At 37.6% G+C, this 22,240-nt stretch overlaps 2 protein-coding genes across 5 annotated transcripts; one reads left to right on the top strand and one right to left on the bottom strand.

The window, feature by feature from the left end:
* Positions 1-1,894: 1,894 nt before the first annotated feature.
* On the top strand, positions 1,895-5,674 carry LOC147544889 (uncharacterized). Of its 4 annotated transcripts, none has more exons than XM_086636564.1 (6): positions 1,895-2,388; positions 2,529-2,687; positions 3,512-3,772; positions 4,481-4,541; positions 4,614-5,194; positions 5,371-5,674. In XM_086636564.1, exons 1-6 carry the CDS (start codon positions 2,308-2,310, stop codon positions 5,458-5,460), a joined length of 1,233 nt encoding a protein of 410 aa, XP_086492690.1. In that variant the 5' UTR covers positions 1,895-2,307; the 3' UTR covers positions 5,461-5,674. The 4 variants fall into 4 exon arrangements, with proteins under 4 accessions (XP_086492690.1, XP_086492687.1, XP_086492689.1 ...); XM_086636563.1 differs by having other exon boundaries at positions 2,158-2,392; positions 2,533-2,687; XM_086636561.1 differs by having other exon boundaries at positions 1,914-2,388; positions 4,481-5,194.
* A 2,660-nt stretch (positions 5,675-8,334) lies between these two features.
* LOC147544890 (glutamate synthase 1 [NADH], chloroplastic-like) lies at positions 8,335-20,773 on the bottom strand. The gene is made up of 22 exons (XM_086634143.1): positions 19,644-20,773; positions 19,440-19,559; positions 19,161-19,274; positions 18,522-18,674; positions 18,047-18,147; positions 17,840-17,936; positions 17,251-17,360; positions 16,565-16,668; positions 16,152-16,331; positions 15,710-16,053; positions 15,559-15,629; positions 14,987-15,456; positions 13,933-14,802; positions 13,607-13,761; positions 13,172-13,333; positions 11,313-12,917; positions 10,889-11,125; positions 10,521-10,789; positions 9,847-10,152; positions 9,488-9,755; positions 9,144-9,401; positions 8,335-8,768 (listed from the first exon to the last, which is right to left on the bottom strand). The coding sequence occupies exons 1-22, from the start codon at positions 20,031-20,033 to the stop codon at positions 8,499-8,501; spliced, it is 6,654 nt and encodes a 2,217-aa protein (XP_086490269.1). The 5' UTR covers positions 20,034-20,773; the 3' UTR covers positions 8,335-8,498.
* Positions 20,774-22,240: the final 1,467 nt, after the last annotated feature.

Here is a 22,240-nt window from a genome sequence, read left to right on the forward strand (position 1 = left end):
AAAGGTTGAGATTTAACTATAGAAATTGGATGGTCAAAATTTATCGTGAGTTTGTATAATAGATTTAGTGAGTGGGTGAACGAATTACGATATTTCTAGGTAGGTAAGAAATCTAACGGTAAAAAATTAACAACAAAGGGAACGAACGGCTGGATTTATCTTTTGGTTTGTCTCGGTCAGCAAAAAACATTGTGTTTTATATAATAGATTTAAAATCTCAAATGAGTCTTCATTTATATAAGGTTTCAATTTAAAAAAAAAAAAAACAACCCAAGTTTCTGATAAACCTGTGAGACTAATGTACAATCATGGGACATGATATAACATGACAATGTTGGATGGCTCAGTCGTATTTGATTTTGCTACTAAGAAGGAGAAGGGAGAAGAGAGAAAGAAGAAGAAGAAGAAATAAATGATTTTATTGGTTGAAGGTTGTCGCTCGAAGGTTGTCAGATGACAAACTTTTTGTTGGAGAAGAAAATGAAGGGTTGGAATTTGACTTGACCACTGACCTAACAGTGTCAGTTGTACCGTTAGGTCAAACTGAAATGGGCATTGTCTACTTTTACTTACACTGACTTCTTTTACTTGCACTACCTCTAATTAAAATGCGTTATAGGAAAATTGTTTTTAGCTGTATTGCCTTTAACATCAAAGACATTGGTTATAAACTTCCCACTTTTTCTTGGTAGCAATATATGGACAACCAAATATCTTATGTGGACAATTATATTGGGATGTCAATTACTTTTTACTTAATGGACTTTGATTTAATAGGGGACAACTCTATACGACCTTAAATATTAAAACAGTGATTAATATGAGGACTAAAAACAAATATAATAGAAAATTTAATTGTCTTTCTTCTTCTTTTTCGTAGCCTTATTCTTATTCTTTTACGACTACTAAAAGTAAACCACAACTTCTACCACTTCACTATCTTATTCTCAAACTCTAGATGAACGAGGAAGAAAAAAACCCGAAATCTCCACTGAAAGATTTTATGAGCAAAATTCGTAGTGAAAAAGACGGTTACCAGTATTTCGTGGAAAACGTACAAAAATTTACTATTTTTTCTGGGGGGTTTCCACAAAACAAAATTTACTCTGTTTTTTTTTTCTGGGAATTTCCCACGAAACACTAACAAATCTCTTGCTATATACAAAGATAATTTTTCTGGTTTTTAGGATTTTCGAATCTATATTTTTGGGAGTTGTAAAGGTTTATGAACAAGACTAGATTTGTCACGAAGTGGCTTGGTTTTGTTTAATAATTCATATATGGGAACAAAAAACCTCACAAATTTGATGAAAAAAAAAATCTCAAATCTAAGTTTTGGGTTGGAATGGAAATTATTAATCTCTTTAGGTTGATTCTTCGACAATTTTCTTTGATTTCCTTAGTCTTGCCATGATCAACAATGTCTCCACAATTTTTCTCTACAAATTTTGTTAGTGATGAAGAAGAAGAAGAAAAAGATTCCTAGGGTTTATATAAGAAAAAAGGGAGAGAACTTAAAACAAAAATTCTAATTTTCAAAAGGCATAAGTGAAATTTATTAGAGAGATGTCTTCTTAAAAGTTGATGTTCATATAAGATTTCTAATTTTTATTTTGTCTACATAAAATTATTATTATTATTATTATTGAGAAATCGACTACGATCTGCGTTAGTCGTTACAAGACATTGATACATCATCAAGATGTGATAAACACGATAACCACCAGAGTTAAACTAATAATTAAAGAGACCTAAAATCCGATAACATCTAATTTATTTACTGTCTAAATTAAATGGGATAAATCTTAGTGATAAACTGTTTCTACCAACTCGATCCCAAGATCTCATGGGCCTACGACGGATATCCTGCCACTCGACCAAAGGGTGGGTCGACATAAAATTATTGTCTATATACTGGCCACTTTTTTTTTTTCCTAGGGCCAAATTTGTGCTCGTTTTTGGCGGGAAAATGTCCTTCAAGCCCACCCGCTGAACCCATATAAATCCATCAAACACTTCATCAAATCTTCTCTCCTGATCTAATCTTTCTCTTCACACACTTCGTGTCCTAAAATGTTCGAAACAGTCGATTAGATTCTTCTTTACTTCACCTACAATTTCCCCTCTTCTGAAATCTAGAACATTTATATTCTAGGGTTTCAATTTAGGGTTTTTAGCTTTTCGGCATTGGTTCGATCAAATTTCTCTCTAAAATTTTGGGGTTTCGTTAGGAATCGGTTCTAATAGAGAAACTTTAAATTATCGAAAACTTTCCAAGTTCGTTAAAATCTTCGAATTCGTGATATTATGGCTGATGTGTTTGAAGACGAGACGGAGCATACTGTGTCAATTCAGGAGTACCTTCAAGATGTTGAAGAACAAGAGTTGGCAAGTCTAATTTATATCTTATATGCCGGAATTAGGGTTTTACTAGCTTTCAATTTAAATTTTCAGTTTAGGGTTTTCTTTTGAAGTTCAAGTAAGTTGGGTAGGGTTAATATTTGTCAATTTTTTTTTTGATTTTGAAGGAAGCTGATTTGGTTTTGGGAGGAGATGATGGAAAAGAATGCACATACTCAAAGGGTTATATGAAGAGACAAGCTATATTTTCCTGCCTTACTTGTACTCCTGATGGTAATGCTGGAGTTTGCACAGCTTGTAGTTTGTCATGCCATGATGGTCACGAGGTAACCCCTTTTCCGATTTTTCGAGAAGAATGTGATTTATTTTTTCATCGTAATGGGTATGATATTGGTTTTTAGCTTAACTGACTTGTTCATGTGTGTTGGTGGAGATGCCGATGAATGGAATTGGTTTTCCTAACTCTTACATTAGGGTACTCGCTCACTCATTTATAATTTCTTCTTTTAGTTGTGATCATTGCGATCGATGGAATTGGTTTTAACATTTACTAGCTAAAAGTGTAAAGAATTTTTTACTTCATGTGCTTTAAGGGCAAATATTAGGAGAACCCACTCGGTAATATATGGATTAGGAAAATGGGTTTTCTATCACGTAAGCTAGGGCACATGATAAGGTATAAAATCAACAATGGAAAGAGCGGAATAAGTAAGAAAAGTTGAACATTGACTTGTCAAATAAAACTTGACTTAATGTGTGCCCTAAGCCCCATTTTAGGAAAAGTGGAGAACCCTTAGAAAATCAAATTACTGCTTTTTTTTTTAAGATAACGATTTAGCTTTTTTGACTTTTAAAGAGAACCCAAGGTACGATATTGGATTTCTAGGTCGATATAGTTAATGCAGTTTCTATATTCCATATTTTTTTAAGAAGTCTAAAATGCTAATTGGTAACACACTAGATCCTAAATAGCATACACTTCAATTTTAACATGGATTGTTGCTGGAGCCTAGAATCTCCTTAGGTTTGATGCTATGATCATTTCCTACTTTACAGGGAGTAAGAATCGTCTAGTTTTTTTTCTTTTCCTGGAATACTTATTACATATTATGTACTACTTACAAGTGAAGTTTATCGTTTATTGCACAAGATTGTGGAGTTGTGGACTAAGAGAACCTTCAAGTGTGATTGTGGGAATTCGAAGTTTGTAGAGTGCAACTGCAAACTCTTCGCAGATAAAGATCCTGAAAATTCGGAGAACTCGTACAACCAGAATTTCAAAGGTGCATACTGCACATGCGGTCGTCCTTATCCTGACCCAGATGCTGAAGAACAGGTAGAGATGATACAATGCTGCATATGTGAAGATTGGCTTCATGAAAACCATCTGGGGCTTGACTCTGCTGACGAGGTGGGTTTCTTTTAATTTTTTCTGTACTAAGTCAGAAGTATACTTGTTTGTTTGGGTTTGGTCAATTATTTTTCCTCTCATGATATCTTGGTCTGGCTTGGGAGAAAGCCAAATTAGGATCTTCTAGTGTAGATTGACTGTAGATAGATTTGACTACCATTCCTTCTGCTTGCTGTGAGAATGTCTTATGATACAGCTCAAGTTTCAAACTCTGGCCCGATCCATTTCAATTAACATCTTTAGCCTAAGGCTCAAACGTTTATACGGAAGGCTATACCCAACTGTCTATCGCGTTACTCGGGTGGCTCTTCCTTACGCCCTGTATACCCATTTGGAATTGAATAAAATACCTAATAAGAAAAGTTAAAAGAGGATACCTAAACCTTTCTAAGTTAAATATTCATGCCATATCTTCTTATTGCTATCTTCTAGAAGTTAGTGATAGTATGGTTTCATTTCAACTGTGAAGGATTTATCTTCCTTCTGTGGAAATTAGCAATTCTTAAACTATACAAGTATGTCGGATTGAGTATTAAATTCTAATTCACAGCTTTTTAACCGATTCAACCAGATGGCTATCTTTTTCTTTTCTTCAAAAAACAAAGCATACTCTTTTGCATCTCTCAGTTCATGAATGATGAATCTGTTCATTGTAAGGCTATAAGAGGTTGTAAGATTTGAATGCCAAGCTTTAAGCGTATCTTGCAGATACCAAGGGACGAGGAAGGCGAACCTTTATATGAGGATTTCATTTGCCTAGCATGTGCGCGTAAGTGTTCTTTCTTGACTCTTTATCCTCCATCCATCTGGGCTCTAGTTAAGCAATGTGAGGCTCCATCAGATGGTAAGAAAGAAGATAATATCTCTGGAACTCTTGAGAATGGATCATGCCATCCTCCCTTAGATGGGAAAGAAGCAACAGTGGCGATAGATGAATCACCAATCTGTATACCCTCCTCCGGCTCATCAAAAATGACATCTTTATTTGCTGCTACTGATTCTGAAACTGCATTAAGTCAGAAGACTCAGTTACCTGGAGAAAATTCCCAGAACAATGCAGAGTTAAATGAGTGTTTCCAGAAAGCTGTTTCAAGTCCCAAATGCGCTGTTGGAGTTGATTTGCGAGTTGCTCCAGTTATTTTAGAAAAGCAGAAGCCCATGTTTCTCTCCAAAATCTGGAGAGATCTTCTTTGCAGGTGTGAGATATGTCTAGAGGTTTATACCCAAAAGAGTATTAGCTTTTTGGTTGATAAAGAGGATACGATGGTGGAATATGAGAAGATGGCAAAAGCCAAGAGACAGGAAAAGTTGCAACAAGAAGAAGGAGCTGAATTAAATTTCCTCAACAATCTCGGTCATGTTGAGAAGATTGAGATCATGAATGGGATTGCAGATATGAAGAATGAACTTCATTCTTTCATGGTACGTTCCATCTGCTTTCGTTTAAGAGAAAAAACAGTAATCAAGGACATAATCGTCTATTTTCTCTCTATAAATTATTTTAAAATAGCGAAACTTAAACAGAAAAAAGTACAAATATTTATTTCATTTGCTAGTTTAGAAACTCATCTACTGTATTATAATTTTTTTTTTTGCAGGAGTCGTTTGACACATCGAAGGCAATTACGTCTGCTGATGTTCAACAGATCTTCGAAAATCTTGCTAAGAAGCGTCAACGTCTTCAGTAAGATTTCCCGTTGGCCCCTATTAGTATTATTTCCTGTTTTATTGCCAGTTTTAGCCTTTGACGTGATCTTAAAGACGTTAAAAGTGCATGTATAGGTTTAAACAAGGATTTGAGTACACATATGACTTGTGTGTAAGTGTTCTCTTGGCTATGAGATCAGATGTGGTCTTACATTTTGAAACTCAGTTAATGTAGGCTTCCCTTTGTTGTACTTATGTGGTTGTTAGTTGTTACCTTACTTATTGATCCTTAAGTGGTTGCATGCTCGAGTCTCTGGTAAACGGGAAAGAGCATTCCAGTTTGCCTGCATTCGACCAATCCTGGTCGGTAGAGATTGACGGGAAGTGTTTGGTTAAATGATAATCGTTGAGTCGCTTGCTAAAAAAATGGTTGGTCAGTCTAAATCTCTATGAGAAGTTCTAAGTTCGATGATGGATCACTTATCCAGGAGGATGATTTGTCTTGCCGTTGAAACAACCACTTATAGGTCAAAAAGAGACCACTTGTAGGTCAAGAAGCGACCAATATGTCAATTCTCTCAAGTAGCTCCCATTTTATGTCAGTTGGTTTTAAGTGTATCGACTGCGCCATCAAATTCATACTCATTATGTCATACTGCTGGAATAAAAATAGACAAGAGAAGGCACCACAACGGTTCGGACTTAGAGGAGGCACCACTATGGTTCTTGTAACTAACTAGTCCATTTGGCCACATGTAGGGGTTGTTTGGTTTCTCAGCAGCCAACCTGCCAAACTTTTTACATGTAAGGGTGAGAGTTTCAGCCAACTCTTTTATATCCTCTCATATAGGAGCTTGCGGTTGAAATAAACCGTTAGTACATGGGCTGCCAACCAGTACCACTCGGGAGTGTACGGTGTGTAAATGATCTCTTACTCATAGCGAAATAGCTAGGGCGTTCATTTCTGCTGTTCGGATATGTGAGACTACATTGATCTGTCTGGATAAGGAATGTTTGACTTACCAAATAAGGACTCCCAAGTTTTGACAACTACAACAATGACCAGCACTTCTCCCTTGTGTAGGTCGATCGTGATCTTCTCGAGATACCCAATGTTCGACTCATGTTAGTTATGGGTTTTCCCTCTCGAGTTACGCCTTCACGTGAAGCATCATACTTTCTTTATTATGTGGCTAAATTGAGTTTCTTTAAATTTTTAATGTCTCCAATGGAGATCTCAGAAATAGCTCTACTTTATACACATGTCATTCATTTATTCAAAATAAATAAATTAGATACGAAGAAAGCTTCATATTGGTTTAAAATATAAAGTGGGTTGACTAAGATAATTGAGATTCTGAAAAAGAAAACTCAGATACTAAATTGTTTCCTGAAATATCTCGACATTAAATGATGCCACATCATTTTAAGATCTTAATTGAGTATTGTATTGGAGAGAATTCTTTTCTTTTTTAAAACTCAAGAAATCTTAGAGTTTACATTGGAGATGCTTTAAAGAGACAAATCAGATTAATAATCACAAAAATCTTCAGAAAAAGCTAAGATACGAATTAACATGTATCCAGAGTTCTAACAATCTCACGTTAGATTAGATCACTAAGATTATTAGAAGAGATACAACGAACCGAAACAAATTAGATCACTAAGATTATTAGAAGAGATACAACGAACCGAAACAATTTCACCTTAAAATCGTCTCTTCTTTTGTCCATCTTTATGTGCTTTTTCTCTGATCTTTTGAAGTGCCGAGATCATACCTTTGAGGTAATTAGAAGAGATACAATGAAAGTTCAAAGAACTAAGCAAACAAATCTAGAAAGAGGATCGAAATTGTCATCTTCTCGTATTCTCTCTAAGTAACTTTCTCTTTAAAATTAAAGAAATGGCTTTCTTTGAATTTCTCATCAAATGGACAATTTGGAAATTTATTAGTAAACTTTATTTATGAAAACGAAGACTCATAAACAAACTGGACCAACCATGACTTTTAAGATAAGTGCAAGTTGATACAGCGGTAAAATTGGAACATAAAACATAACCTTGTCGGAGTCATGACGAAATTAGAAAAATGTGGTCATTTGAGTATTTTGCATAAACTACGAGACTAGACAGGAAACTGTTCATAAATTAAGGTTCTTGTATGCACGAAATCTTGTTGTTTTATCTATCCCCTTCTCCGAGGAAGGAGTTCTTGCAAAGGGAGCATACCCCCTTGGCTGGAACTACGAGAGGAGAAAGAGAGTTTGAGAATAGAGTGAGGGTTTGAGAGGTTTTACATGGTTTGACTCTGAATTTTCAGTCTCTGGTTTAGTAACTAAAATCGAGATTCTTTTCGTAATTGAAGGATAGCCTAACTATTTTCGAGTTATCAGTTTCGTCAAATGAAAACAGAGTTTCCGGTCGTACTTAGACCATAATAGCATTTCTCTAAATATTAAAGAGATCAACAACATTACTACACAATAAATATTCATTCAAGTACGACCATAATAGCATTTCTCTAATTATTAGAGAGATCAACAACATTACTACACAGTAATATTCTGCGTGGATGTAGGTCGTAATCCTCCGACCGAACCACGTAAACAATTGTGTTTTTTTATTTTAGTTTGTATCTTCTAATCTATCATCACACATGAACTTTCACATGACCACCTCACCCCAAGCTCCACATGAACTTCCTCTTGCTATCTTTCTGGAAATGTAATCATAACCCTTAAAATATGATGACATTTCAAAAAAAAATGTCTTGGTGGTTTATGTGGTAAACATTAGCATCTGATGTAGCCACAAAACCCACCAACACAAACCACTTCCAAGGCAAAAGACAAACTATACATTATTCATTCAACCAGAAACCCAAAACTTTCAATGGGAAACCCAAAAGCCAAATCTTAAAATTGTACCATTATTTATTGATATAAAAATCAAGAAAACCAAAACCATCAAGACATCGACTATCAAAGGGTATGGTTGGGTTCCAAACTTTTTTGTGTATAAATCCAAAAAAGAAAAAGAAAATTTCTATTTAGGTAGTAGAAAAACTGTGAGATGTTTTTCATGTCATTACCCTGTGTTTAGTGTTGTCTTGTTGTTTGTTCATGCTATCTTCCTCCTCATCGAGGATTTCTTCTTCAGCTTTCATCAAGTACTTATCGACTTGAGAAGCGGCTTGTCGTCCTTCTGATATGGCCCATACTACTAGAGATTGTCCCCTTCGGCAATCACCAGCTGCAAATATTCCTTCCACGTTTGTCGAGTATTTCCCATACTCTGCCTTGTAGTTTGATCTGTTGTCTTTCTCCAACCCTAGTCCGTCTGCAATAGTCTGCAACAAAAGAACAATTCATCCACAAGACAACTTGAATTAGTAAACTTGGCTCTAAAGTCTTTATAAAGAATATTGGTTGACCACATGATATGGAAGTTCTTGTGTCCATGCCACAGTGTTACCGAGACACATCATGCTGAAATTATTTGTAAGAATCCAAAATGGTTCAAGTCTCCACATCTCGTGGCAGTTGACGGGGATGTGCCACATCAGCGACACTCACAGCTTGTGCTAAAAGTATTTGCTAAAAGTCCTACTGTTCAAGTATTTTACCGATAAATCACATTGGTGAGCAGTGAGGACATGATATGGCAGCTGATGTGTACATGGCATATCAGCAGTACTGAACCGAAAGTGGAGACGAGTACTTACTGATTCGGGTCCAAGGAATCCCATGGCTAGCAGAACAAGGTCAGCCTCGATTATCTCCTCTGAACCTTCTATTTCTTTAAACTGAAATCTTCCACTAGCATCCTTCTCCCATTGTACTCTCACCAACTCTAATCCTTTCACATTTCCGTTCTCATCTCCCACAAACCTCTTGGTCAATACCTCGTAAGATCTTGGGTCTTTGCCGAACTTGGTCCGTGCTTCTTGGTGACCATAATCCACTCGGAAAACTCGAGGCCACTGCAACATACAGTATCAGAATTTGAAAAAACAAAGACCAGTAATGAAGAGAAAAGTAAATGTTCGAGAGAAAATTAGGGTCAAACCTGTGGCCATGGGTTGCCAGGAGCTCTGGTTTGAGGTGGTTCGGGGAGAAGCTCAAGATTTACGATGCTGGAGCAACCATGACGGATGGATGTTCCAATGCAATCAGTACCAGTGTCACCTCCACCGATGACAACTACTTTCTTTCCCTTAGCCGAAATGTAATCCCCATTCTCAAGGTTGCTATCGAGTAAGCTTTTAGTGTTTGCATGAAGAAATTGCATTGCAAAATGAACTCCTGAAAGTTCTCGTCCAGGAACAGGAAGATCCCTGTATTGCCAACAGTTTCTTAGAACATTTTACAAGCAGAGGAAATTCCATCATGGAAATTCAAAGAAACATGAATGGTTCTTTCTGTTACCTTGGTTTGGTTGCTCCCAATGCCAAAACTAAAGCATCGTGCTCAGATCTAAGTCGCTCAAGGGAGTACAAAGGATCCTTTCCCACGTTAGCGTTCACAACAAAATTAATGCCTTCCTCGGCCATAAGGTTAACACGTCGTTGAACTACATCGATCTTGTCCGCCTTCATGTTTGGAACTCCATACATCATTAATCCTCCAATTCGGTCAGCACGTTCGAAAACTGTTACTAGATGACCCAATTTGTTTAGTTGATCAGCAGCAGCCAACCCAGCTGGTCCACTACCCACAATAGCAACCCTCTTCCTGTTTTTTCCACATAGAAATTATCACCTTAGCCCAAAAAATTTCAATAGTTCTACTTCCAAAATGAGCAGATTATATCTTTAGTCTTACATTAGCTAGGAAATGCTTCAAAATAAGCAGATTATAGGTTATTCTACCATTAAACCACCACGTTTTTTTTTCCATTCGGAGTTAGTAAAAATATAAAATGCTTCGAAATAAAAGCAAACATACAAAACATAAGAGCCTTCTGTCTCATGGAAAGAAACTTTTATTGTGGTCGGCTAGTGTGGCTGCGAGCCCACTCATGGGTCAGCTGGTCCCTGACTCGGTTCGTAAAAATCAGTACTATGTGTTTAACTAGGAAGTGAAAAGAATCAACGCATTACCCGGTCCTTAAAACGGGAGGTCGAGGAACCATCCAGCCTTCGTTAAATGCCTTGTCTATGATGGAGCATTCTATGCTTTTAATAGAAACAGGATTCTCAATTATGCCAAGAACACAAGAACCTTCACAAGGAGCAGGACAAACCCGACCTGTGAACTCTGGGAAATTGTTAGTCTCCAAAAGCCGATCCAATGCTTCACGCCACCTATTTTGGTACACCAATTCATTGAATTCTGGGATCTTATTTCCAAGAGGACACCCACTATTCTCCTGAAAAATAAGAAGTAATGGACAAGAAATACATAATAAATATTTGGTGAAAACTACTGAATTACATCTCTAAATCACTGTAAGTCTACCAATTATTACCTGATGACAGAAGGGAGTTCCACAGTCCATGCAACGTGCGGATTGGGTTTTTAAAAGAGGGCCTGGTTTAGTTTCCTCCATTACCTCGTTCCAGTCATTCATTCGAGTGTTGGGATCTCGATATGAAATACTCTCTCGCTCATAAGCAATAAAACCCCGATGTTTGATAGCATCGGGAACAAGAGTAGGTCTTTTTGGAGATTCTACTTCCGCTTCTGTTTCTGCTTTTACTTCTACCTGTGAGTTCCAAAATCTGGTCAGAAACTTAAAAAAAACATACAGTGTATATCCAGATGTTAAAAGAAGAATTTTTCTAGAAAGAAATGATGATTTTACAAGAATGAAGTTTCAAAGCAAGTAAGCAAATCAACAATGTAAAACTGCCAAGCTGAAAGGAAGATAATTAATTGGCTTTCTAACTTACATCACTTGGTTTCTCATTTGAAGATGCAGCTGCTGCCATTTTCTTAAGCTCTTCAAATGCGTCCTTTTCCATCAACTCCGCCTCTTCTTGATCATCAGCTTCACTTGGAGCTTGTGGATCCGCTGCTTTTTTACCAGTGTGTGTCTTCATGTTTTGAAGAACCCGCTTATAATCTCTAGGGAATACTTTAATGAACTTTGGCAGAAGATTGTCAAAATCAGCAAGGACTTCTTTGGCTAATTCACTCTTTGTATGACGTTGATGTTGTTGGATCATCATCATTAGTTCCATTTTATCCTCTTCTTCTTCAACTTTATCGAGATCTACAAGCTCAAGGTTGCAACGAGAACGGAACTTGTGATCCATGTCAAGAACATATGCTATTCCACCACTCATACCAGCTGCGAAATTCCTACCAGTTTTTCCAAGTACAACAACTGTTCCGCCAGTCATGTACTCACAACCGTGATCACCTATACCTTCTACAACCGCCTTGGCCCCTGAGTTACGAACACAGAATCTCTCAGCTGCCATTCCGTTAAAATAGGCCTCCCCGGCAGTTGCTCCGTAAAGAGCCACGTTACCTATCACGATATTTTCTTTTGGATCAAACTGGCTTTCTTTTGGAGGGTAAACTACAATCTTACCACCTGATAATCCTTTCCCGACATAGTCGTTGCTGTCGCCTTCGAGCTCAAGCATGATCCCAGGGCAGAGGAAGGCCCCAAGACTCTGACCTGCGCTACCATTAAGCTTGATGTGAATTGTATCTGTAGGAAGACCTGCCATATGGTAGCGCTTAGTAACTTCATGACTGAGCATTGTACCAACAGCACGATTCACATTCTTGATCGGGACCTCAATATACACAGGTAGAGATTTTTCTAAAGCAGGCTCAGCCAAAGATATCAGTTTTAGATCTAAAGCCATATCCAGACCATGATCTTGTTTCTGGATACAGTACTGTGCAGCATCTGGTCGAATATCAGCAGCGGGTCTAAGGAGTAGAGATAGATCGATATTTTCCAGCTTCTCATTGTTCTTAGTAACTTCTTTATCTACTTCTAGCATATCTGATCGACCAACCATCTCATTGATTGTTCGGAATCCAAGCTGTGACATGATCTCTCTGACCTCTTCAGCTAGCATAAAGAAGAAATTTATGACATGTTCTGGTTCTCCAGCAAATTTCTCACGGAGGACGGGATCTTGAGTTGCAATACCAACAGGGCACGTGTTTTTGTGGCACTTCCGCATCATAATGCAACCAAGGGTTATTAGAGGAGCTGTACTGAAACCAAACTCCTCTGCACCCAGAAGTGCAGCAATGGCTACATCTCGTCCAGTTTTCAATTGTCCGTCAGTCTGAAGAGTAGTTCGACCACGAAGGTCGTTTGCAACTAGAGTTTGATGGGTCTCAGCTAAACCGAGCTCCCAAGGGAGTCCAGCACTTTTAATGCCAGTCCAACGGGAAGCTCCTGTGCCTCCATCATGACCCGCAATCAACACATGGTCTGCATGACCCTTAACAACTCCACTTGCTATTACTCCAACACCAGCTTCAGATACCAGCTTTACACTGATCCGAGCCCCAGGATTAGCATTCTGCAAGAGAATAATAAACACAAACTATCAGATTCACTATTCTGAGTAATCAAAAAATCATTTTTTCATATTCTTTTACTTGAGGTCATATTGCACCAGTGTTTTGTGGGCCCATGCGAAACCATTTTCAGACATACTGGAAATACAAACACTCAAGACATACATAGTAGGGTGTGCGAGCAGTCTCTTCCTGACCTCCAGCAAAAACACAATTTCTGCAGATGGATGATACCCATATAGTAAGAAAAGTGTACCTTAAGATCGTGAATTAGTTGCGCAAGATCTTCAATGGAATAGATGTCGTGATGAGGAGGTGGGCTTATAAGCCCCACTCCAGCAGTAGAATTTCTTGTTATCGCAATGTCGCCAATCACCTTATGGCCTGGAAGTTCACCTCCTTCACCTGGTTTAGCCCCCTGTGTTGAAAAGCAACTATGGTTTAGAAGAGATGCAATCCACAATGCGAAACTAAATTCTAGTTCATATCCTCACCAAATGTCAAAGGTAGAAATGACTTAAAGATGCAAAGACACCCAAAGGTGCTTTTGCAGTTTCAGCAACATCTGCCCATGAACATAAATTCATAAACAAGAGGAACTCTCGCCCCAAGAGGAATACAGGGTAATTTTGAAATTGTGAAGAGTATGACAGGGCATGGTGTTCTAAAATGTTTAAGATTCAACAATTACCTGAGCCATTTTTATCTGTAGCTCATCTGCATTTGTAAGATAGTAACTCGAAACTCCAAATCTGCCACTAGCAACCTGCTTGATGGCACTTCTCTTGGGATTCATCGAACCATTTGAAAGCGGCTCCATTCGAGACGGGTTTTCACCTCCCTCACCTTCAGAAATCATCATCCTCACATATATCAATATACTCAAGTAAAATCAGCTCATTTACTACAACTCCAAGTCAATAAGTTGATGATCTTGTTCTAGTACTTCTATATTTTTCTGAAAGATGTCAAATTTTACACATAAAATGTAATGTAGGTTATAGGATGAAAACATACCAGTATTTGATTTTCCACCAAGTGTGTTCATGGCAACAGCCAGTGTTGTGTGTGCCTCAAAGGAAATGGATCCGTAACTCATGGCCCCAGTGCAAAAGCGCTTCACAATCTCACTAGCAGGTTCTACTTCTTCCAAAGGTACTTTAACGTCAGACTCTTTGAACTTTAACATCCCTCGCAAATTACACGACTTATTCAGCTCCTGTACACGTTGTGAGTATTCTTTATAAGCAGCGACGCTGTTTGTTCTTGCAGCTTCTTGCAGTTTTGCTATAGCAAGGGGATCATTTAAGTGAACTTCTCCATTTTTTCTCCAGTGGTAGTCTCCAGGATTGGGTAGTGCAACAGCCTCTGCACTTCCAGGAGGCAAAAGTCGTGATGGGAATGCAAGTTCATGAAGTCGAAGAGCATCTCTGGCAAGAACTTCAAATGTTGCTCCCTCAACTCTGCTGGGAGTTCCACTGAAACACTTTTGAATTACCTCGGATGAAAGCCCAAGAGCTTCAAAAATCTGTGCACCCTTGTAAGAGGCCAAGGTTGATATCCCCATTTTAGCCAGAACCTTCATCATCCCATAGTTGCTAGCTTTGAAATACTTCTTAACCAGCTCCTCTTTTGAATGCATTTCACCAGTTGATTTAGGTGGGATCTTTCCATCAATCTGCAATCTCCATATTGCCTCTATGGCCAAATATGGGCATATAGCATCAGCACCAAAGCCAACAAGAGTACAGAAGTGGTGTACTTCACGTGGCTCGGCAGATTCAATTATTAGCCCAATTCGGGTTCTCTCAAGCTTTGATACCAAATGTTGATGAACGGCACCAACGGCCAAAAGGGAACTTACGGCAACACGCGTTGAGGAGAAAGCTACGTCAAATACAGCAAAATGTTGAGTTAGGACAAGTTCACTCATGCGTAAGGAATAAGTGATACTAAATTAACATAAAGAAATTATAATAATAGAACTTTTTTTCTGAGGAGCAAACTCCTTTCATAAGTAATCCACAATAAACATTTTTCGAGGTTTGCCTTATATGAAGAAAGTTATTACCTCTGTCAGACAGGACCAATGTCGTATAACCCTCCTTGATGGCGTTATGTGCTTCAAGACATATCCTGTCCAAAGTATCTTCCAAACCTTTCCTACCACGACTTTTAGAATAAGTTATGTCAAGAATCTTGCTGCGCCAACCTCTGTAATTCATTTTCTTGATGGCCTCTGTTTCTTCAATCGAAAGGAGAGACCCCTTCAGTGAGAGGCGATGACACTGCTCTTCAGTGGTTTCAGTAAGATCACCTTCTGGACCAATCATGCACTCCATAGATGTGACTATCTTCTCACGTATAGGATCGATAGGTGGGTTTGTCACTTGCGCAAACATCTGCTTGAAATACTCAAAGGTGAGTTTTTCTCGGTTCGACATTACAGCCAAAGGAGCATCATTTCCCATTGAGCCAAGGGCCTCTGTACCATCCTTTGCCATTGGTAACAACAACATCTCCAAAGCTTCCACGGTGTAACTACACGAAGGAGAAAGGTCGGTAACTCGTTTTCAGCACACGGTAAACGTGAACAAGAAGTTTATAAGGCACGTCTGACAATTAAATCCAGAATTAACTCACCCGAAAGCCTTTAATGGAGCTAACAACCCATGAAGACCCATTGTTTCCATATTATCATCATGTCTTGATGCCTACAAAGCAAGTCAGAATGTCAGACTATTATAAGCGAACTAGAAAGAAGAAATTTTGAAAAATATGTTTTTAGACTTACGGGCACCACTCCGGAGATAGCTGGCGGGACCAAGTCAGATTGATTGAGAGAGCTAATAATATCTTTCAGTACTATCTTCTGTCTACTTAGCCATTCTTTATACGGCCTTGCTTTTGAATATTGCTTCTTTAAAGCCTCATCATCTACAACAATGTGCTTCTCAAAATCCACCAGAAGCATCATTCCTGGATTAAGCCTTCCTTTCCGGCTCACGTCTTCAGGAGGAATGTCTACCACACCGACTTCACTTGCCATAATAACTCTTCCACTATGAGTAACATAAAACCGACCAGGTCTCAAACCATTTCGATCCAGTGTAGCACCAAGATAACGGCCATCAGTGACTGCATGATGAGATTTAGTGAAATGAGCACAAGCCAAGGATAGAACAAAAAAATAACTGAAATAGCAAGCTAGGTTAAAGCTATAATTTTTCTTTTACATGATATGAGTGCAGGTCCATCCCATGGTTCCATGAGAGCTGAGAAATACTCATACAAAGCCTTCCTCTCGGGATCCATATTCTTATCATTTTGCCATGCTTCAGGGATCATCATCATCATAGCCTCAGGAAGACTTCTGCCAGCTCGAACTAGAAGCTCAAGCACACCATCAAATGCTCCTAAAATAACAAACAGCTCTAAGTTAAGCAACATATTTCAACTACAAATGAGTACTTCAACTTTTCCTTCAACATTTGCTATCTGGCATTTGTCTTGCATATTCAACACATACATGTTCATCTAAACATATGGAGGTATGTATGATCATGCATAAGCAGAGGAAAAGATCTATATATGTCTGCACTCTGGGATCTGAGGATGTATAAGTTCAATTTCCAAGAGAAAGACTCGCCTGAATCAGATGAACTGGCATCAACAATGGGAAGAAGTTTCTTCATCTCATTCTTTGACAGACCAAGCTCCTTACACTTCAGAAGACCCTCACGCGCCTTCATCCTACAGGGAACAGGTGAATGCATCAGCCTCCTAATTGCTAATAAAGTATAATAAGGATAAATAAAAAAAAGGACTTCTCTGAAGTCATAAGTCGGTCTAATAAGTGGGTGCACTACAAACAATCCATAATACCAAGGTTTGCAAAATATATCGCTCCCAAACACCCAATCAGTAAGGCACAGGTGATTATATACTTGAGTATCAAAAACACCATAAACATGTGTCAACTAACATGTTATAGCATTCAGTTTTCCAAATTCTAGGCACATATAGTCATCATAATTATTTAGACTTTTAAACCTGAAATGCAGAAGAAATTGAAAAGGGTATAACTAAACTAAACAAGATTGTGACGCCATATAACAAAGGAGCAGGCACATCTTTTTTACAATAAAGAAAAGTTAAGTGCACAAAAGAACAATTTACACTAACATTAATATCAAGGTTATTTTAAGGCTAGTATATAGATCCTGCTATGCAGATGGAACAGCCCCGAGGAAGGCCTGACCAATATGTAGATCCTACTGAACTCATGGTACAAGCTAACTGTTTGTAAGTTGTCCAATGAATAATTTAACTAACCAGTTCACATTGCCTCGAAGTGTGTTGATCTCTCCATTGTGTCCCAAAACGCGCATAGGTTGAGCTCTATCCCAACTAGGAAAGGTGTTTGTTGAGAAGCGAGAATGGATCTATTGAGCAAAAAATAAACAAGCCGCATTTGTCACTCACAGATCTAGCTACACTTTTATAATAATCAAGTCATCCAAAATATTGAAAATATAACTTTGTGTTGGAACAACAGTAATATATCAAATGTTTTTTTATCATCATTGCTAGAGCATCACGAGAACCCTAATCTACCTTGACCAAACACTTTTCCCTTTCCACCTCCAAATCCTCAAGAATTGGCCATAGGGAAGAGCACTGCGTCAAGTTTCTGCAACATGTTCACTCCATATTAAGGTTTTTGCCAACTCACTGAAGGAGGAAGCTAGCATCCAAATTTAAACAGAAATCGAGATAATACAAGAACTCAAGGTTTAAACTTTGATTCCATACAGCTCTTGCTTAACCTTACATCTGTCTGTTATCGGTGTGTCATCCTTGCTGCTTGTTGGAGTAGGGAGTTTTTGGATAAAGAAGTGAGGTGAATAGAGAATATATTTACCAGGGCCATGTAGCTCGTAAACCTTTCATTGTTAAGGTCTGCATAGTAGTAATTCTTCAGCTGGTCGGGCTTTAGTTGACCTTTGTAAACAACAGTCCTGCAAAACCAGAAATCAGAATGCAGTTTTTGGAGCTAAATCAATCTAATTTTCTTTCTTCCCGACTATAATAGTGGTAAAAAAGACTCCGGGTATCCCATTGAGCACACCTTGAGGAAAGAGAGCATATATAGAAGTCTTTAACTCCACCATGTTGGAGATTTAAAGCAGCCCGGATAGCCACCATCGCAACCCTTCTTAATATGTACATCTGTGAAATGCCAATGTAGTATCAGAATGTCTTCAGTTCAAAATAGTAGATAATCTTGCAAATATTTGGATCTACAAAACAACATTGAAGGCATAAGAGAGTCCCACCAAATAATTGGAACTCTAGAAGATCCCACCAAAACCAAACAAACAAAATGATCATGTTGTTAATATTTTCCACTTTGCTTTAGTAAGACAAATACGACTGTCGGCATCTATTTTGCAGAAAATCAGCAACCATGGATTGGGATGTGATTATTAATTAAGGAGAACACTCAGAAAGCCATGGTGTAGAACAAAAGATCTTTACCAGAAAATAATACAATGAGGAACTTAAGACTGGACCCTGGACTGAAACAAAATGGTATACCATACCTGTTGCTCAAAATCAACTTTTGATCTAGCACTTTTTGTAAGGAACACCTGTTCAATAACAGGTTCTGTTTGTAAAGCAGATTTCCCCAGGCCTGAATTATCAGTTGGAACAGGACGCCAACCAAGAACGACATGTCCGAGTGACTCTGCAACCTTCACAAATCCAAGAACTTCGTTAAAAAGGTGTTCTCAAACAATGAAATAAGAGTATGAGAATTTAACAATGAAATCAGCAGGTTAGAAATATAAATAAATCACTAAAATCTTATTATGCTAATATACCTGCCTCTTTAGCAGGTTAAATTTGACAAACAGGCAGCAAAACTAATAGTGCAGTAGTATAAGTTAAAAATTTGAGACAGTTAAAAAGAACAATCAATCAATACAGTGACCGAGTTCGTGGTGATATCTCTTTAGAGAGATTATGCTCATAAGAAGTCTCAAATCAACTGTAAAAAATTTGAAAGTGAAAAATCATATAAAGCAAGAAATCAGAATATAAAATGCAAGAACCAAATAGCTAAAAACCAAAACCCCCATATAAACTCCCAAAATGCTTTATCTTTTACTTTTACAGAGTAAAAGATGATGATGTGACTACATCTATCTCTATAATCAACAATTCAACCTACAAATTACCTTTGTGAAAACAATTTTGCTTTCTTCCCTACGAGTATCAGACGTTGGCAAATAGAACATGCCAACAGCATACTCCCCTGCCTGTGGTAACTGAAATCCGACATCCTTCGCCACCTAATTAATCAACCAAACCCATGTTAAAATGTTGATTTGAACAAGTAGTCGTAAAAAGACCTCTCCTAGTTAGAAATTTTTCATTTATTTTTTTATCCAATCAGCTATTCGACTGATTGAATCAAAGTGAAAGAAACTCCAATTTACAAAGAAAAAAAAACAGACCTCAATGAAGAAGTCGTGAGGGAGAGCTACAAGAATTCCAGCTCCATCACCAGTGTTTTGTTCGCAACCACAAGCTCCTCTGTGTGTCATCCTTATCAACATTTCTACAGCATCCGTCACCTGTAACAGAACAAATCAGAATTGAACTTCAAAAAATGGTTGATTTTAGAGAGAGAGAGAGGCAAATTGAAATCCAAATCTTACAGTTTTCCTGCTACTTTTTCCGGATAACTCAGCAACAAATCCAACTCCACAAGAATCCTTATCAAATGAAGGATCATAAAGACCAAGCGGCTTCTCAGGAATTTGTGAAAATGACGAACGAACAATGACTCTAAGCGTAGGAGAACGTCCAGGACCGTCCGATCTCCAGAGTTGAACCTTTTCTGAACCAGAAGACCGTAATCTAGTTCCGAGAAATCTATTTTCCAAATAATTTCCCTTCCTCGTAGCAGTGCAACAAGATAAGACTCCATTTTCACGCCGCCTCAAAGGAACAACATTCTTTTGATTGTTAATGGAAGATCGATCAACAGAAGGTAAAACAACGGAGTTGTTTCGGACTTGAAAAACAAAACCAGAGATAGCCGACATCGATGAAAATACAAGATCTTTCACCCTAAAAAATTAGAGTTTTTAACTGTTTATCACCTTCTTCTTCTTCTGTGTTCTTAATAATTGCAACGTTAATGGTTTAAGATCCTTGTTTTCGAACTCAGGAAGCCGCGTCCAGATAAAGAGCGATTTTGGAGAGTTTTTTTTTTCTGGAAACTTTCCTTGTTGATTTGAAATACCAGATCTTTTATCCGATTAAAAATCAACAAGTTAATCTGTATAAAAATTTCGTCAGATGAACTATCTCTTTCAATCTAATCGAAACTTTTGAAGTTTTTGAATCGGATTAAAACACTTCCTCTGATATTAAGTTCAAATCAATACTTTCTGTAAGAAATGATAAGAGCAAAAAACACGTTTTACCACCAGATCTGAAGAGATTTCAGATTAACTTTAAAAAATCATTTCAATGATTTCTTAAACAATTAATACACAGAGAGAAAAACAGAGACTTCTAATGACCAAAATCCAAAATCAGAACGATAAAACTGACAGATATTTCCTGCAAACAGATCTATCTTGTCTCTGTGTTCTTAAACAGAAATCGAAAAATGACGACGAGATCACGAGAAGAGAATTTTTAGAGAGAGAAACAACCAGAGTAGCTCCACCTAAAAAAAAAAGAACACAAAACCTCTTCGCTTTGCTTCTCTTTGTTCCCCTAGCCATCAAGGGGTTCACCTCTATTTATATCTATTAACGCTCAACTGGACCCGACCATACCTATCCACCTCTTAACAATTTAACTCGCACGTGAGAAATGGGCCCACCCTAGGGCGATAATAGTAGTATCGTTAATGCCACGTGGATATATGCTTACGTGGCACTTTAAAGCCGATTCATGGGTCCCATAAATTTCTTTCCTTCTTATCCGAACCTCTAGAGCCGCCTGAAGGTTCGGTTCCGAGCCTCCGCGCCCACATTAAAATGATAATCTTTCTGATTATAATTAATTAAGGTAAATTACCCTTCTTTTGCTTAGGCAATCTTAATCTCTGATTTTTATTTTCTTACTGCCTTTAATACCCTTCCTTTTTAGGTAAAAGATATCCAACTCCAGTTTTCTGACTTTTGTACTAGTTGACTGGGGAAGGCCATAGAGCTCGTGCTTTACATGTTCTAGTTCAGTCATTCCATTTTTACCCTCTAGTTTCTTAATACACTAATTTGTACGACTTTTCTTAATTTAAACTTAATAAAAAGGTTCTATTGTGATTCTGCGTGGGTGATACTTTTAAGAATCAAATGTTTCTTTATTTTTCTTAGTAATAATCATCAATTTCAACCTCGATTTAAAATCTTCCAATATTTTATTTAATAATAACGATTATACAGTTGTCAGACTGTATAATAACATATGAGATTTGTTCCTTAAAAACTAAACAAAGTTACTTATAAATAAATGTTTGTCATTATGTCTAGCATGTTGAAGTATGCAAACAATTTATAAATTAGTCAACACATATTTTTGATTACTCGACATAGTGTGCCATTTGGTCTATATTATGAAGATCTTAGAGATTAACTTTGTCAAATAATCTCCTTGCTTAATTTAGACTCAAAATCAAAAGTAGGATAACAAAATATGTAATTTTTGACAAATGATTTCAGAGAGAATCACATAACCCCAACAATACTTGAGGCTTAAGGTTGATTATTTTTCATTATAATAATGAGATATGTATGTGGGAACTAATTGAAATGTTTTTAGGGCAAAGTTGATATAAATTAGTAATTTTTTATCTACTACAACTATTGCTAACGGAATAGCTCCAAGTGTTGGAAATGTAGTTGAAGGTTAGTTATTAATAAGGAATTGCAAGTGGCTAGTTTAATATAATCAAGGGCTTTTGAGTCAAAAGGAATTAGTGTTAGGTGAGAAGTTGACCATTAACGTGACGGCAACAATGACGGTATACTTCGGCTCACGTGTAGAATCTTCATAGTAAACAGTGTGTTGCGGAACAGCATCCTAGCCGTTCATTTCGCTGGTTGAACGGCCATTGTAAACGGTTTAGATTTTATTGTGTGCGGAGCAATGTTGCAAACCGGTTTTTTTGTGGGCCGAACAAGGTGGCAATATTTTCAAAAGGCCACTGTTTTGGGAAGAGAATTAAAGTTTCCGGAAGAAGACGGTGGAAAACAAAAAAAGTTAAACCAAACACCTCTTTAATGTCGTCGAAAAA

The sequence above is a fragment of the Eschscholzia californica genome, unplaced genomic scaffold (genome assembly GCF_041429995.1).
Source record: "Eschscholzia californica isolate CP2 unplaced genomic scaffold, dmEscCali1.0.p SCAF_4, whole genome shotgun sequence".
Taxonomy (NCBI): Eukaryota; Viridiplantae; Streptophyta; class Magnoliopsida; order Ranunculales; family Papaveraceae; genus Eschscholzia; species Eschscholzia californica.